The sequence below is a fragment of the Pholis gunnellus genome, assembly GCF_910591455.1.
Source record: "Pholis gunnellus genome assembly, chromosome: 5".
Taxonomy (NCBI): Eukaryota; Metazoa; Chordata; class Actinopteri; order Perciformes; family Pholidae; genus Pholis; species Pholis gunnellus.
In genome coordinates, this window is record NC_136531.1 from 26010677 (window position 1) to 26025089 (window position 14413).

At 42.9% G+C, this 14413-nt stretch overlaps 1 protein-coding gene across 2 annotated transcripts in view; it reads right to left on the reverse strand.

Annotated features, from left to right (window-relative positions):
- Positions 1-3050: 3050 nt before the first annotated feature.
- Positions 3051-14413, reverse strand: part of neurl1aa (neuralized E3 ubiquitin protein ligase 1Aa) — a gene marked incomplete at its 3' end in the record, with an annotated part of 42546 nt that continues 31183 nt past the window's right edge. Inside the window, exons 5-6 of one of the 2 annotated variants that reach the window (XM_079159425.1) lie at positions 4241-4390; positions 3051-3292 (exon numbers count right to left, since the gene is read on the reverse strand). In XM_079159425.1, the coding sequence (XP_079015551.1) occupies positions 3051-3292; positions 4241-4390 (392 nt within the window). Of the gene's footprint in view, positions 3293-4236; positions 4391-14413 lie in introns of both variants that reach the window. The other variant, XM_079159426.1, reaches the window with a different exon arrangement.

Here is a 14413-nt window from a genome sequence, read left to right on the forward strand (position 1 = left end):
TTTTGTCGATATCAGGACTTGATTAGTCGTTAACGTTGTAGTCAAGTTCTAGCTGACAGTGTGAAGAAAGTGGAGCATTTAGCGGCGAATGAACAAAGAGAGAATACAGGACTGAGTAGTCATATGTCTGGTGGCCAGACACACCGCTTACCACACTGCCCCAAAGCAGTAGAAAAGATAAATCCCCTGACAGGGAATATAATACATGTATCTGTGTCAGTGTGTTATTCCCCTTATGAACAAACATCTGAGCTCTCACCAAGTGAAACACTAGATCAACACAGCTCAAACACATCTGGAAAGTTTATTCACCACAATCATCTGACTCGCACTGAACAGCGTTCACGAACAAACACGTGATGTTTCAAAAGAAAAAGAAAATACAGGTTTGTAAAGTACTTCAGCTGTTGAGTCTATATATCTAGATCTATATCTAGATATATAAATATGTAGATATATCCATATCTAGATATATATGGTTCCAGTCTACACCAACACTGACAGCGTTCCACTCGGATGCTGGTCTACTGTTGGTCCCCATGTTCACACAGAGTGGACAGATTACTCAGGCATGACACAAAGTACTAAGATCTACAGAGAGAACCTCTAAACGTGCTGCTGTGTGATTGGCCGTACACAAAGAGAAAGCAAACACAGGAAAAGCAAGATTGGAGAAATTAGTCCACACGTCAGTGATGGACATATAAATAGTACAATGACAGGATCAGCTACATTCAAGGAGCCTGTGGAGTATTCTGGATGCAAACAAATAATACAAAATAAAAATACCTTCTGTAAAAAGGTATGTACGGTATGTATATTTCTACTGATGAAAAGCTTCAGCCAAATGGTTTTTGGCTTGGTGTGTGTCTATCAATTCATATGGTCCAGAAATGTATAGATGTACATGTTTTTAAAGTCCAGGACTTACATCTATGTGATGTAAAAACAAAACAAAATAATCAATGATTCAATTTGGTCGGAGTGTCAAAAGAAAAGACGCCGTGGTTGAGTCTCAGAGAGCAACGCTGGCCTAAACATGAACAATATTACAATCAGTAGCTTTATAAAGTGACATTTATCATTTCCATTCAGAGATGGCTTCCAGACCCAATAATGACAAGAGATCTACTTAAAGAATGGGTAGTATCCCTAACAGGTTAATACGCAAGATCAATTACAAAAAAGAGCTCACAAAATCCAAGAGTTTATATCTTGCACCCAAAGCAACGAGCTTTTGATTGTGTACTGCAATATCTCTTATTGCTGCACGGTACACCAAACTCTATATTCTCACTATTAGAGAACAAGAATGTAAAAACAGGAAAACAAATCTCAGAATCATGATCATCAATAAGGAGGAAACTTGGAAACAAACAAACAGACAAAACATTTTTTTTCTTTGTTTTTTTGTTTCAAATCAAGCACACTGATGAAAATCATTAATCTCTCTAAATACATAAGTTAACATTCAAATGTGAATTAACACTTCAAGCAGTAGCGTAATCAAAGTCTGATGTGGGAGGAGGGACGTGTGAAACATCACTGTCAGCATTCGCCCAGAGCGGGCAGCTGGCAAATAGCATAGCAGCAAAGGTTTGAGCCCCGTGTGGATTATCTACAGGAGGACGGAGAGCGTCATTCAAAAAGACAACCGTCTCTCAGCTCGGGCTCTCCTGTAATGAGCTCTGGCTTACTGCTGAGTTGCTTCTATGGAGGTGAAATCTCTGGGGGACGTATCAAGACATGTGGTAGTGGAGTCAGGGGATAGGATTCATACAAATATTCAAAATGTGAAGGGATTTTTGCTGCTGGTGAAAGGCCTGTCACAAAGGTCATCAAACATTTTAGTGAAATATTGGAAATGTTGTGAATTTATGTTACAAAAATATTTTTTTTAGATGCGTGTGCTTTACTTCTCCTTTGAGTGAACCTTTTGTGCCACACAACAGCATTATTTGGTAATGTGTCAATGGCAGGAACCACATAAATGACACATCCACATGAACCTCCTCTGGTTTAAGGCAGGAGGCTGTGTTGCATCTGTGGTGGCTTCTGATACCATGGCAACGATCCTTTGACTCTGCGTTGTCATGGGAACTATTTCAGAGCACCTGTCCATTCGTCATGAGCGCTCACAGTGTGTTAGGCATGATATAGGTCAAGTTTGGGAGGATAGTAAAAAGACTGTTGGCCCTGAGGAGAATCCAAAATCACTTCCTGTTTCCTTTCATAGATCCAGAGCTGCTGAGTCTGCTGGATGCAGGTGTGTAGATTGTTTGAACCGATGAATGTCTTTACCCTAACGGGGCTTTCTGAGAGGACAATGCTGATTTCAGTGCAACATACCACATTGCAGAGCAAGCTGCTAGCTAGCACGACGATATAGCTACCACCGACATTTGCAATAGAACTACCATAAAGGTACATTAGATTATACGAGTACAAGAGGTGTTACAATCCTAATTAACATACTCCGCTCCGCCTTCCACCTCTACGCACATCACTCACTGATAATCACCACGACAGCCACAGAGATCCATCACGTCATCGCTCCAGACTGAATGCTCAGTAACACACAGACACAAGTTGTGACGTACTGAGGTGAAAACCTGTCAGGACTAAGTCAGAGCTTCAGTCGTCCTCAGAGAGAACGCTTATCAACACATTCAGCCCCAAAGGGACTCGTTTGCTTCGGTGCAAACTGGGGTGACGGTCCCTAAAACATGGCTCAACAAATGAAATCATTTTTGGAATTGTTTCAGTTCTTCAGTCCTCTCGTTCACAGTCTTCCAAGATCCCAGCAGAGAGCAAACGCTTCTGGTTAGAAGAAAGTTCTCAGTGGAACCTCTGACCTCTTCATATGCCGCCTCTGCAGGGACAAGAGACCTTTCCAGCCAGGCAGTACCGACTTTGGAAAAGGTCATGCGAGCGAACAAAACAATTCTGTGAATAAACCAAATATAAAGTACCAGAGTTCATATTTCCTGAACTTAGACACGTCTTCCCCTGATTTTGCTGTTCTGCGGAAGTCCGTCTGTCCGTCCCCTTTACGTGCTGCGGTAGGTTTTGATGATGTCTTTGATCTGCCTTCTGCAGATGGGACAGCAGGCGTTGGACATCTTCTTGAGTTTGAGGCCACAGCTGTAGCACAGACACATGTGTCCACAGGCGTAGATGACCGTGTCCACGGGGTTCTCGTAACAGATGGAGCACTCGTCGGACCAAGGCCCGCGGCCCAATGGAAACGTTGGCGACTTGGGGAGGCTGACTGGTGAATTTGGGCTTGTTCCTGTGGAGAAATTGGAATTAAATCTTTTTGTTTTTTCTGAAGCAACAAAATAACTTGGTATAGGTTGAGGAAAAGGTTGTGGTTATGGTTCAAATAAGTCACTTTGTCACATAAAATAAGTCTGTTTGTTACATAACTGGTGTGAGTTAAGTAAGCAAGTTACAGAACTAAAATAATGGGTCTCCTGCGTTAGTTTAACCCGTCCATTCTCATCTCACACCGACCCACCTTGATCTTTCTCTCTTTATACGGCGTCAGTCGCTCTGAGCGTCTAACATCGACGCTGATGGCTTTACATTAGAGTTAGTTCAGACGAGTTTGGGTTAGAGAACGTTTTTGACCAATCAGAGCTTTGCAAGCAGGCTTAACGTCTTCATTGATGGTTAGCTCCTAGCTAAGTCAACTTACAGAATGAATAACTTTTAAATGGAAATATTTCAACCATGGGTGCAGCTAACGCGTCCACCTTTAGGACATGTCAGCTGCACCACTTGCTACTAGCCTTCACCAGTCAGAAGCAAGTGATGTATCCAACTCACCAGCATATTTTGTCAGTGGATTTCAGTAGTCTACACTTTTAGTACATTTAAGATCCAAAACACCTCCCTCTATCCAACAAGTAATGAGCTCGCACGAAAACGACATCCAGCTCAGTTAATGAAGTGAAACTAAATGGCAACTTCTCATGTGTAGGACGTTTTCACCAGGTTTATGTCTGGCACTATGTAAAAAAACGGTTTGCATCAGGTCCATTTACAGAACCAAACACGTCCCTACATCCAGCTGCAGCAGCAGCAGCAGTGGGACCATGAAGTGCTGGCTATTGTTCCTAACTACTGCAGGATGACATCTGCTCACTGTCCCATAATGGTTTCCACTACGTCCCCCTGTGGTGTGATTGATGCTGAGCTTCTGCAGCGGCATCTCCTCATATCCGGGTGTACCTACCCCCTACTGAGCTGCAGTACGCGGCGGAGCACAGGCCTCCGTTCAGCACCGGATCAGAGCTGCCACTGCCCAGGGCGCTGGGAGTGTGTGGAGAGGAGGAGGGCGAGCTGGGGTTCGACGAGGCCCGCGGATCCCCGAGGTGAGTGGAACCTGGTCGGAGCAGATTAAAGGAGGGGATTAGAATTTTGAGTTCATCCGAACGCCAATTACTTTATTCAGTAACCAGCTGCCATGAATCTATAGAGGAAATTGTCTGAGTGACATTACTGGAGATTTATAGAATATTGTATTAGTCAGAATATAATCTGAATGCAGGCTGACCGACATGGCGACAGGATGTAACAACAACAAATAGCACAGAGAAGGAAATGAACACTGTAGGCCAAATAAGAAGAACAAATCCATGGACTGCTCTCAAAGCAGGTTAATCATGACTTTTTATAAATAAAGTGACACATTACAGCTAATAGGTCTTCTGCTCTTTTTATTGTTTTTCTTTTGTCTTTGGTCCACAAAAAATACAAACAATGAAACAGAGCACAATCAACTTTTTTTCATTATCCAGGAGTTACATTTAAAGTCACGAGAGAACAGAGAGAGCACTCCAATTTGTGAGAGCAGTCTTTTTTTTTTTTTTAATCAGTGTGCACATAGTTATCACTCCTCTGCTGTTTTTAGACAGTGTATTTTAAAGTAGTCCTCCAGTCGTTCCGCATTCTGCCTCGACATTACGGTCGGGGAAACAAATGGGAATTCCGTGAACAAGTTGAGGCAACACATGTTGAAATGCCTGCGCTGCCTAGAAACACAGGTCAGGCTGTTACAGACTGCCAGATGACTGACATGACAGACGGCATTCAAAGTCATTGACTAACACAAGTTGAACGTGTGACTTTGAAGCTGCACTAATCAATATGTCCATGTTAGGAATGGATGAAAGGACTATGTGCAGTGTGAAAGGGGCCGAAAACAAATTTGTTTCTGGCAGCCAGCGAATGAAGAGGAGAGAGTTGGTTTAGCAGATGAATTGCTGGATGTTTCTCTCAGGGCTTGGGAGACCAAAACAGAGCTGAAAGTGGAGTAAATGTTGGACGACAATTTTGTCAGGGGGCCAGAAACACTTGAATGCTAAGGTGTCTCTTTTCAATTAATGCAGCTTTAAAATTTCCATTTTGCCCAAAAGGACAGTATCATCAGGGACATGCAACATGTGGTGCTTTATACAAATGATAGAATACAGCAGTAGGTGTTTCCTGAGGGCAATGTCTAATGTCACTGATCTTGTGGAATGCTCTGTCATCTGAAATAACTTTTCATAGTTTGCCATCACAGGTAGGCCAGCCACACCAAAATACCCAACAAATTTAAATGCAAATGAGCTTTCTGGCAAAGCAAGCATGTAATCGCCAACTAAGAATTCCCATCAAATGCTTTGCTGCGTCTCAGCGTAACTGCAGATTACTTTAATTACCTTCCCTGAAGCTTGCTGTCAAAAAATAGCACACTAACAACTGCATCAGAAGTCAGCTGCTGTGTGCTAATTAGATATTTAACCATCCTATTTCAGGACCTGCTTTGTTTCAAAGAAGCATCACTTAGTGTGGTGAACCGTACTGAGAATGTTCTCCTGGACAGAGTCACCATCACCACTGACCAGTAACATCATGACGAAGTCTCTGCCGCCATCTGCACCAGCGGTGATCAATACAACTAATGCCCAGGGCCAGGGGCCAATTTCTCTCCAGGGCCAAACAATAATGGAGTCACTCGAATTTAGAGCAAATCGATCATCTAATGCAGTGGTTCCCAAACCTTTTCTGTCAAGCCCCCCTTTGATGATACAGGAACATTGTAAAAAAAATTAACTTAAAATGTTAAAATTGAAGTTAGGAACAGTGCAACAACTTACATCCCCATTTAACAGGCTTTTCAAACTGAATTAGTGTGCAAGAAAGTAAAGAATCCTACATATAGAATAATGATCAAAGACAAGAGGTTACTCAGTGCTTTCTTTGCATAGATCACATTCCTATTACTACATGAAAGCTCTTGCTCTTGCTCCTGCTCCTGCTCCTGCTCCTGCTCCTGCTCCTGCTCCTGCTCTTGCTCCTGCTCCTGCTCTTGCTCTTGCTCTTGCTCCTGCTCCTGCTCTTGCTCTTGCTCCTGCTCCTGCTCTTGCTCTTGCTCCTGCTCCTGCTCTTGCTCCTGCTCCTGCTCTTGCTCCTGCTCCTGCTCCTGCTCTTGCTCCTGCTCCTGCTCTTGCTCCTGCTCCTGCTCCTGCTCCTGCTCTTGCTCTTGCTCCTGCTCTTGCTCTTGCTCCTGCTCTTGCTCCTGCTCTTGCTCCTGCTCTTGCTCCTGCTCTTGCTCTTGCTCCTGCTCTTGCTCTTGCTCCTGCTCCTGCTCTTGCTCCTGCTCTTGCTCTTGCTCCTGCTCCTGCTCCTGCTCCTGCTCCTGCTCCTGCTCCTGCTCTCAGGTTCTGTGTATTTAGACCCTTCCCTCCACCTCCTCTATACACAGACTTTGTCTTTCTTAATACTAAGTCACCTGACTTCCTCCTGTGCTAATAATAAGGATCATAATAAGATGCTTGTACAAATGACCTAAAGGGTTATTTTTAGTCTCTCAATCTACACTAGTTGCTTATCAAGACCAAACGATGTCTCATGTTGAATCTCGTGTATTACAGCTTGAGTCTTATGATGCTCCAGCCATTGGATGTATCGGTTATATTAACACTGTACTCACCAAAGTGATTGCTGAGATCTGGTCAAGAGAACAGGTCAAACAATCAGACGAAGTTTAGCCACATTATTAAAACTACTTTATTTGGTAAAGACATATCTGGAATGCAAAGGAGTGATATAGAAACGCCATGGAGGCTCTGGTAGGGCAGCAACCTGTCAATCATAGTAAGCCCGCCCTAAAGCATACTCTGCTTTATGGTCTGTTTGACTCTAAATGGACCATCATTTACTAAATGAACATCATGCTGTATTGAAGAAGACTTGAAACTAGAGATTGAGACCATAAACTCATGTTTACAATGTTTACTGAGGTAATAAATCAAGAGAGAAGTAGATCCATAGACTTCTATACAATTAGAGGAATCGCCCCCTGATGGACATTAGAGAGGATGCAGCTTTAGGACACTTCTGCATTGGCAGAACCGGAGGTTGCGGCCTGGTATGGAGGAGGTCAAGGACAGGTGGGTCTAAAAACCCCAGACTTTCACACAGGAGACCACAGTTCTGCAGGAGCACTGATCATTTGTGTTGCTGGACATTTGCAGGCAAATGCAAAAAAAATATTAAAATAACTTTTCGAAAGATATCTTGCTGAATGAGGAAACGTTGAGTTGGCTTGATTGTCCGATTGTTTCTGACACAGACTCCATGCTATTTTAGCTTACTGAGGCCTTAAAGGTCCACTACAAAAGGAGATCTAAGCAGCTAGAGAAAGGCTGATGAAGAAAGGCTCCGAATCAAAGCGTCACACTGTGAGTGTTGATCAGTAAATCACTGTGCCACTCTACAAGGTGCTACTGCACTCCTCATGTTGCACCTCTCATCGGATTACTTGAGCCTGATCACCCTGCAGCCCTGTAGCACGAGCGGTTCCCCGCTGGAACCGAGTCCTCTTTCTCTCCTCTCCCCTCCCTCCCTCCCTCCCTTTGTCCATCTCTCCCTGTTAATCCCCCTGGCAGGCAAGCAACTGCCATCCAGGGCAGCTGAGGCAGGATCTGTGTTGCCCAGCCCTGATCCCGCCACTACATCAAACCGGCCTGTGTGAACAGCTGCCCGTCTGAGGCCACATCTCTGCTGCTAACTACTTCAGCAATGCTTCCATCTTTAGCATCTATGGGAGGTATGCAGAGTATGTGATGAGGGAGGTGGGTGGCGACGGAGGACGGTGGAGGGTTTGGGGCTTAGCATACGTGTGTGTAGTAGGATCCCAGCCTTCAGGCTTGTGTGAGCCATAGATTTGTGTCCTTTTTTACAATACAACCTGAAGGGAGGGAATGTATAGACTTAACATGCACCAGAAAGATCGAAAAGAGAGGAGTGGAAGGATCCTTGCAAACGTTTGAATTGGTGACGCTATATCCTCAAAGTGTTTCACGATGGGTGGCTCTTGTTCTGAGGTATCGGGACAAATGTGGCTCAGTTTTGTTGTGTGCACGTGTTCAGATCGGATGAGAGGACAGCAGCTCTGAGAGTAGCAGTTTAAGGTCATGGCTTCCCCTGCTGCACAAAATGTTAATAGTCTCTTCTGTCCGCGGTGGAGATATTATCTTCAGAGACAAAAGAGCTGTTTTGGAGGGAGGACCCGGTCGTACATCTCTGAGCTGTTCACTTTAATAGGTGCAGTGAGGAGGGTGTGTTTGCTTCCATACTCATGTATTAACACTTGTTTACATGGAGAAATACATGCAGTATGCCTAGAAAGATGTCTCTGAAATTTAAAATGACATGCGCCCCTCACTTTTCGGTGATTTAGTCATTAAAATCGTCATATTGCAGCGTGTTCACTGAATATTTATTTTCTTTGTCAACAGTAATACATGTAGATGCTGCGGCCGGTAGCTTCCATGAGTTTCTCCACAATTTTGTCTTAATTTGTTGTCTCTTAGTTTTTACTACTGGAGCACTCGTGGCATTTCATTTCAACAGTCACATGAAAATTCAATCTAACCAACAGGAGGTCTGGGACTGTTGAACCCAGACTTCATCTCTCCTGATATCAAACTCTGCACTCTGAAGGAATACACAATATGAAATAAACTGAAATAAACAGCTCAACTGTATCAGGCCAAGAGGAACACACGACTCGAGGATGTAAAGGCACTGCAAACTCATCCGGCCAAAAACTGATTAAATGTCTGTCATTATTTATTGTTAGTATTCTCCGAGGAAGATGCTGCTGAACATCAGTCCCAGATAAAGCAGTAAAGGACAGAAGCAAATACAGTATTCGTTTATCATAAAGTTAACAGGTAAGGTACACTTTTAAATGGCGGGTCCATTCATTTAGTTTTTATATCTGTATAGCTACCCCGTGCTGTTCCTTAAGCATTCAAGTTTGAGCATTTACATTTTGGTCAAAGTTGATATGTTTCAGTGACAAAATGCTGTTTTCCCCAGCCCTCCTGAAGCTAAGGTAGGTTTCTGCATGATGTTGCTACATTTATATTACACATCTCCTTGTCCATAGTCGGAGTGTTAGGAGAGCTGCAGGGATGACGTATTCATGTCGGCTGGCAGGAAGTCATCATCACTGGTTCCCAAACAGCCAATGAGATTCTTCCATTGGATTTTGGACTATTGTAAAAAATAATCACTGTGGCAAACAAATGTTTATGATTCTTAAAGGTTTTGTTCAGCAACATTATCATGTTCTAGTGAGGACGTTTAGTTGTCTCAATTAGACACTTTAGGACACGTAAAAGCTGATAAACTCACCAGAGGGGCATTTACTGACCTATTAAATATCGTAAAACCAAACATTTAAATCTCTTCAGCTGGTGTTCAACACAGACCTTATTTTAAACATCTAACCAAAAACACATGTAGAAAACACATTGACTGAGAGAACAGGACGTGTAAACATGCCGACTCATTTCCTGGTTTTAGGACTCTACTGTAGAACTCTATTACCTACAGTAACTATTACTCAACAATTATTCGAGTAGCCCACAGTGCTATATGATTAGGTTACACTTTCTGTAGATGACTTTGAGCCTGTGAGAACGCTCGTATGTATGCCTGCACGGGTACATGTGTGACAACTGAGGGGGTAGAAACGAAGAGGTGGGGAGCACCAAAATGACCAAAATGATAAAAACAAGTTCATTTGAAAGACACCAGCAAAGATGACAGAAGTTGAGAAGAGGAGGAGAGAGGAGCGAGGCAGCCGCGGTGTACGAGGATGTGGGCGGTGAGACGTTTCACTTGAGCATGAACGTGCTGACATTTTAATGGAATCTATAATACATGTGAAGTGGGTCACTGCATGGGTGTCCTACTTCCACACCACAAGGCACAAGGTCCCTTCAATGTCTGTCTCTCAAAGTCAAACTGTCAGCTGGTCTGCTTGCAGCTTCCTTTGGCATAATCACACTAATGCGAGATATTTGGAAAATAGAGACTGTGTGGCATGCAGTCAGTGAGCTGGTGTATCCCGGTGGCTGAAACTATAAGTGACATGTCTTTGCTTGGACGGCTTACAAAACACAGATTCAGACTAAAACACCCACATACAGTATAAAGGTGCAGCATAGTACCCTATGTATCCAGCTAAAGGTCGGCTTGTTGCTCAGAGTACAGCTGAAGCTGAGTCACGGTGCATTTTCTGAGCTTAAATTCTGACAATATAGCACAGAAATGAATTTGTTCTTTGCTCTGCACATGGTTTATGAGGCACAAAGCTACACATTATACATGTGTCCTTATGTATACATTTCATTATACTGAGATGCGTATATTGAACAGAATAGTTCAAACTTCAAATAGATGTAAAACAGAAACCAGAATTTGTATTCACAATGATAAAGTAAGTATTACCTCCAGAACCATTGCTGCTAATAGAACTACTGCACTATTGATTTCATCCACCATCATTACCCTGACGAGCACTCTTGGCTGACCCGAGCTAGCCTGATGAATCTGTTTGAGTATTTTCCTATTAGAAAGGTCCATTACTTCATGCTTTGTTAGAAGTGAGAGGCCTCTGTGATGACTGCTCTATCTTGCCATCCTGAAAGCAGAAGTCCACTGGGAGAGCCAAGCTGTCAAGTTTAACATCACTCACTCCCGAGTTGAAGGCATGGCTCTCGTTCAGCTTCACTGAAAGCTAAATTGCTCTCCAGTCAACATAAAGCAATAGATCAAGAGCTGCAATAGCCAGATAAGAGATGCCTCCTAATTCGAAGCAGCTGGAAAGTAAAAATGATTCACCCCTCAGTGGGAATTCTTAGATCTGCTCTGATAAGGAGATGTGCCTCCGACCAGTTTCATTGTTCTGCTTTTCCTGTGTTGTTGTGCTGCCAAGGCTCACAGAAAAAAACAGGCAGTCTGTTATGGACAGAAGCAGAGCAAAAATGTAATGTAACAGTAAAGCAGGTGATCTCTCTGTGAGATAACACAGGATCAAGACGTTTAGCTTTTTGCAACGGAAATGAAGGTACGGTTTGCTTTTTGAACTGAATTGCTGATTGTGGAGCTGCCCCTTCAAGAAAGTTTACTGGTTTGTCAACAGAAAACTTTCAAAATCTGCAGCCTCTCACACTGCTCCACTGAAAGTCATTGGACCTAACGGGAACATACCACCTGCCCAGGTAAGTAAAGGGTGAGAAAGAATATCGTTTCCTGCAGAACTAGCTCACCTGTCCTCCTACATCTTAACAGAGCCCAGTCCCAGATAGAGCCCAGATAGAATGAGACCAACCTGTTAACACTGTCCTTGATTGATCAGCTGATCCACCACAACATCCCAGACGGAACAACAAACCATGAAGCAGAGCAACTGGAGTCATTTACACACCTTAAAGGGAAAATGTAGCACATAAATGGAAACACTGGACTGAGATAAGGGATCAAGCAGACACAAACACAATCCTCATGTTGGGGAACAGTGTTTTTTCGGCATTTGCTGAGTTGATCCCTCTACACATCACAGCTACTGCATATTGAAGCTCACTGTGATTTGTATTGACATGGTTGTCACGGTCACTTTGCTGTCGGTTGTTGTTAAGTGGGTCAGGCTAACAGAGGGCAACATTAGCCCTTAGTGAACACAGCGAATCCCCTTGTGTAACATGCAAAGAGACAGATTTGGAATAGGTCACCACGATTTGAGGAGAATAGGCCATAGCGTCGCTGAATATCACAATAATGATATTACTGGTGTTAAATAAACTGATATTAAAGTATACTGCTAAAATACAACAAATTGCTTGTTGAACTAAAAGAAAGAAAGGAAATTATTTGCAGCATTGTTTTATTGAACTAATTGAACTGAACACAAAAGGCCCAAATAAAAGAAGGATTTGATGTTTACATTATAAAGTGCAATTTTCACTTTCAACTATCTCATAACATCCCAATATCGCATTTTTTCAGCATAACGGTTTTTGAACATTTGAACACATCATGATAAGTTTATAATGTAGCTTCGCTCAATACTGACTTTTACTGCATAGAGCTGGAACGCATCTTAATGTTTCTCAATGCGACCTCCGAACGTTAGCTGTTAGCCCCGTTAAGTAGCCATGCAGGACATGTGCCGCTAACAGCTAACTGCTATCAGCTAACGTTAGCTAGCTCTCCATCTGCAGATTTCAACACAGATTTGTTGTTCACAGTGTAGCATTATCTGGGACATTTTATTTCGTCCCCCGGGGAAGGACGGGACGCTGTCTCGAGCCCTGGTCCCCCTAGAACAAGTATGGTCACGTTTTCAGAACTTTGGTATCGACCTGGTACCAAAGTATTGGTTCTCATGACATCCCTACTCTAGAGTTTAACATCCTTCCACATGGTGTTTCAAGACTTTTGACAAGAGAAAGGTTTGAGATTGTCTTCAGCGTCTGTCTCTCTTGCATGTCTAGCAAACGCTAATGTTGTTCCTCTCTAACCTCTTTTTAACCTTTGCTTTCCTTTTCCGCTGCTGTCACTGAAGAATTGCACGATGTATTGATAGATGCCTCTTCCTCCACAGACAAACACGTGAGACACCTTTGCAGTTTTGTGCCTCTTAAATGGAAAGACAGCATCCACAGCTGAACGTGCCACTATGTGTGCCTTTTTACTGTCAACCCTTTGCTATTACCGGGTGAATAGCTTGTTGTTCAAAATGATCATTTTAAGTATGCATGCATGTAATACATTTGTGTGGCAGTTTAGCTTAAATAAAAACTTTCTTTGGCAGATGTGGGAACAAATGTCATTAGAATGTCATTCACAGCATGTGAAGCCCCCCCCCACACACATCTCGTGGGAAGGCAATATGCTTGGCACACCACTGACAGGCAAAGTGTCCACCCGCTGAGACATCTTGTCGGGCCCCCCGCAGCCTCTCTCCACCTCTGTTCACACTTCCTGTTTCTCATCTTCGCGGGTCGTGACAGAGCATCCACTTCTCTCTGATCCTATGAATGTGTGTCGATGCTTCCTGTCTGTAAATATTTTGACCCTTTGGTGCCTGACAGTAATTTCCGAACGGGGAGACGTGGTTGGTTTGCCTCGATTGGCATACTGTCAGAGCGATCAACACTTAGCACAAATAGATTTTCAACCCCAGGAAGTAAATTAATTCAGCACATAGCTCAGAGGTGTCAGCAGTAGTGTGCCCAGCCAAATGAAGATCGATATCGTGATCTGTAGGTTCCTGACCCAGGACACATCGCGGAGCTCCATAAATTACTCTTTCAAGTGGAACAATTCACAAGATAAAGCAAGCGGTCAAAGAACAAAAGTGTGCTTATTATTCCCTTTAAGACACTCACATGAGGCGGATAAAATAACATTCAAACTTTTCCATCTGATATACTTATTTTTATCTTTGTCTTTTATCTTTTAAAATGCTCAGCAACACTTTAAACTTTAAACCATATTTAGCTTTTATGAGCAGTAAACGAAGATTTCAAAAATGGTATATAACACCATCTCGTAGTTGTAAGCAGATATGAGGACATTTGTAAGTGTGTATCAATGTACAGTAACAACGTCAATTATTCTCCTCTGAAGACACATTTTATGTTATTACAACTGTGTTGTACTATATTATCATATATCTGTCTGTTTATTCAGTTGCCTCCACATATCCATTTCCAGCCTGGTCTCCTAAAAATGACATTCCCATACAACAAAAAGTGCACTGTCGATTATGTCAAGATTGATTGTTTTTGACGCATCACAAATTTCTGATCATAGTCGGCGTAGGGAGGAGGTCCAGGTGGATGGACGGGTCAAACAGGACTTACATCGAGGAGAATCCTGTTTGTGTCCTGTGTGCAAGTCAACGTTGACCTATTTTAATTGATGTCCAGAAGTTAAAGGTCCATGTGTGTAGGATTTAGGGGGATCTATTAGCATAAATGTAAAATATAATATTCATAACAATGATATTCATAACTATGCAGGGGTGGAAGTAGATTGAAGTTGTTGCTGGTACTAC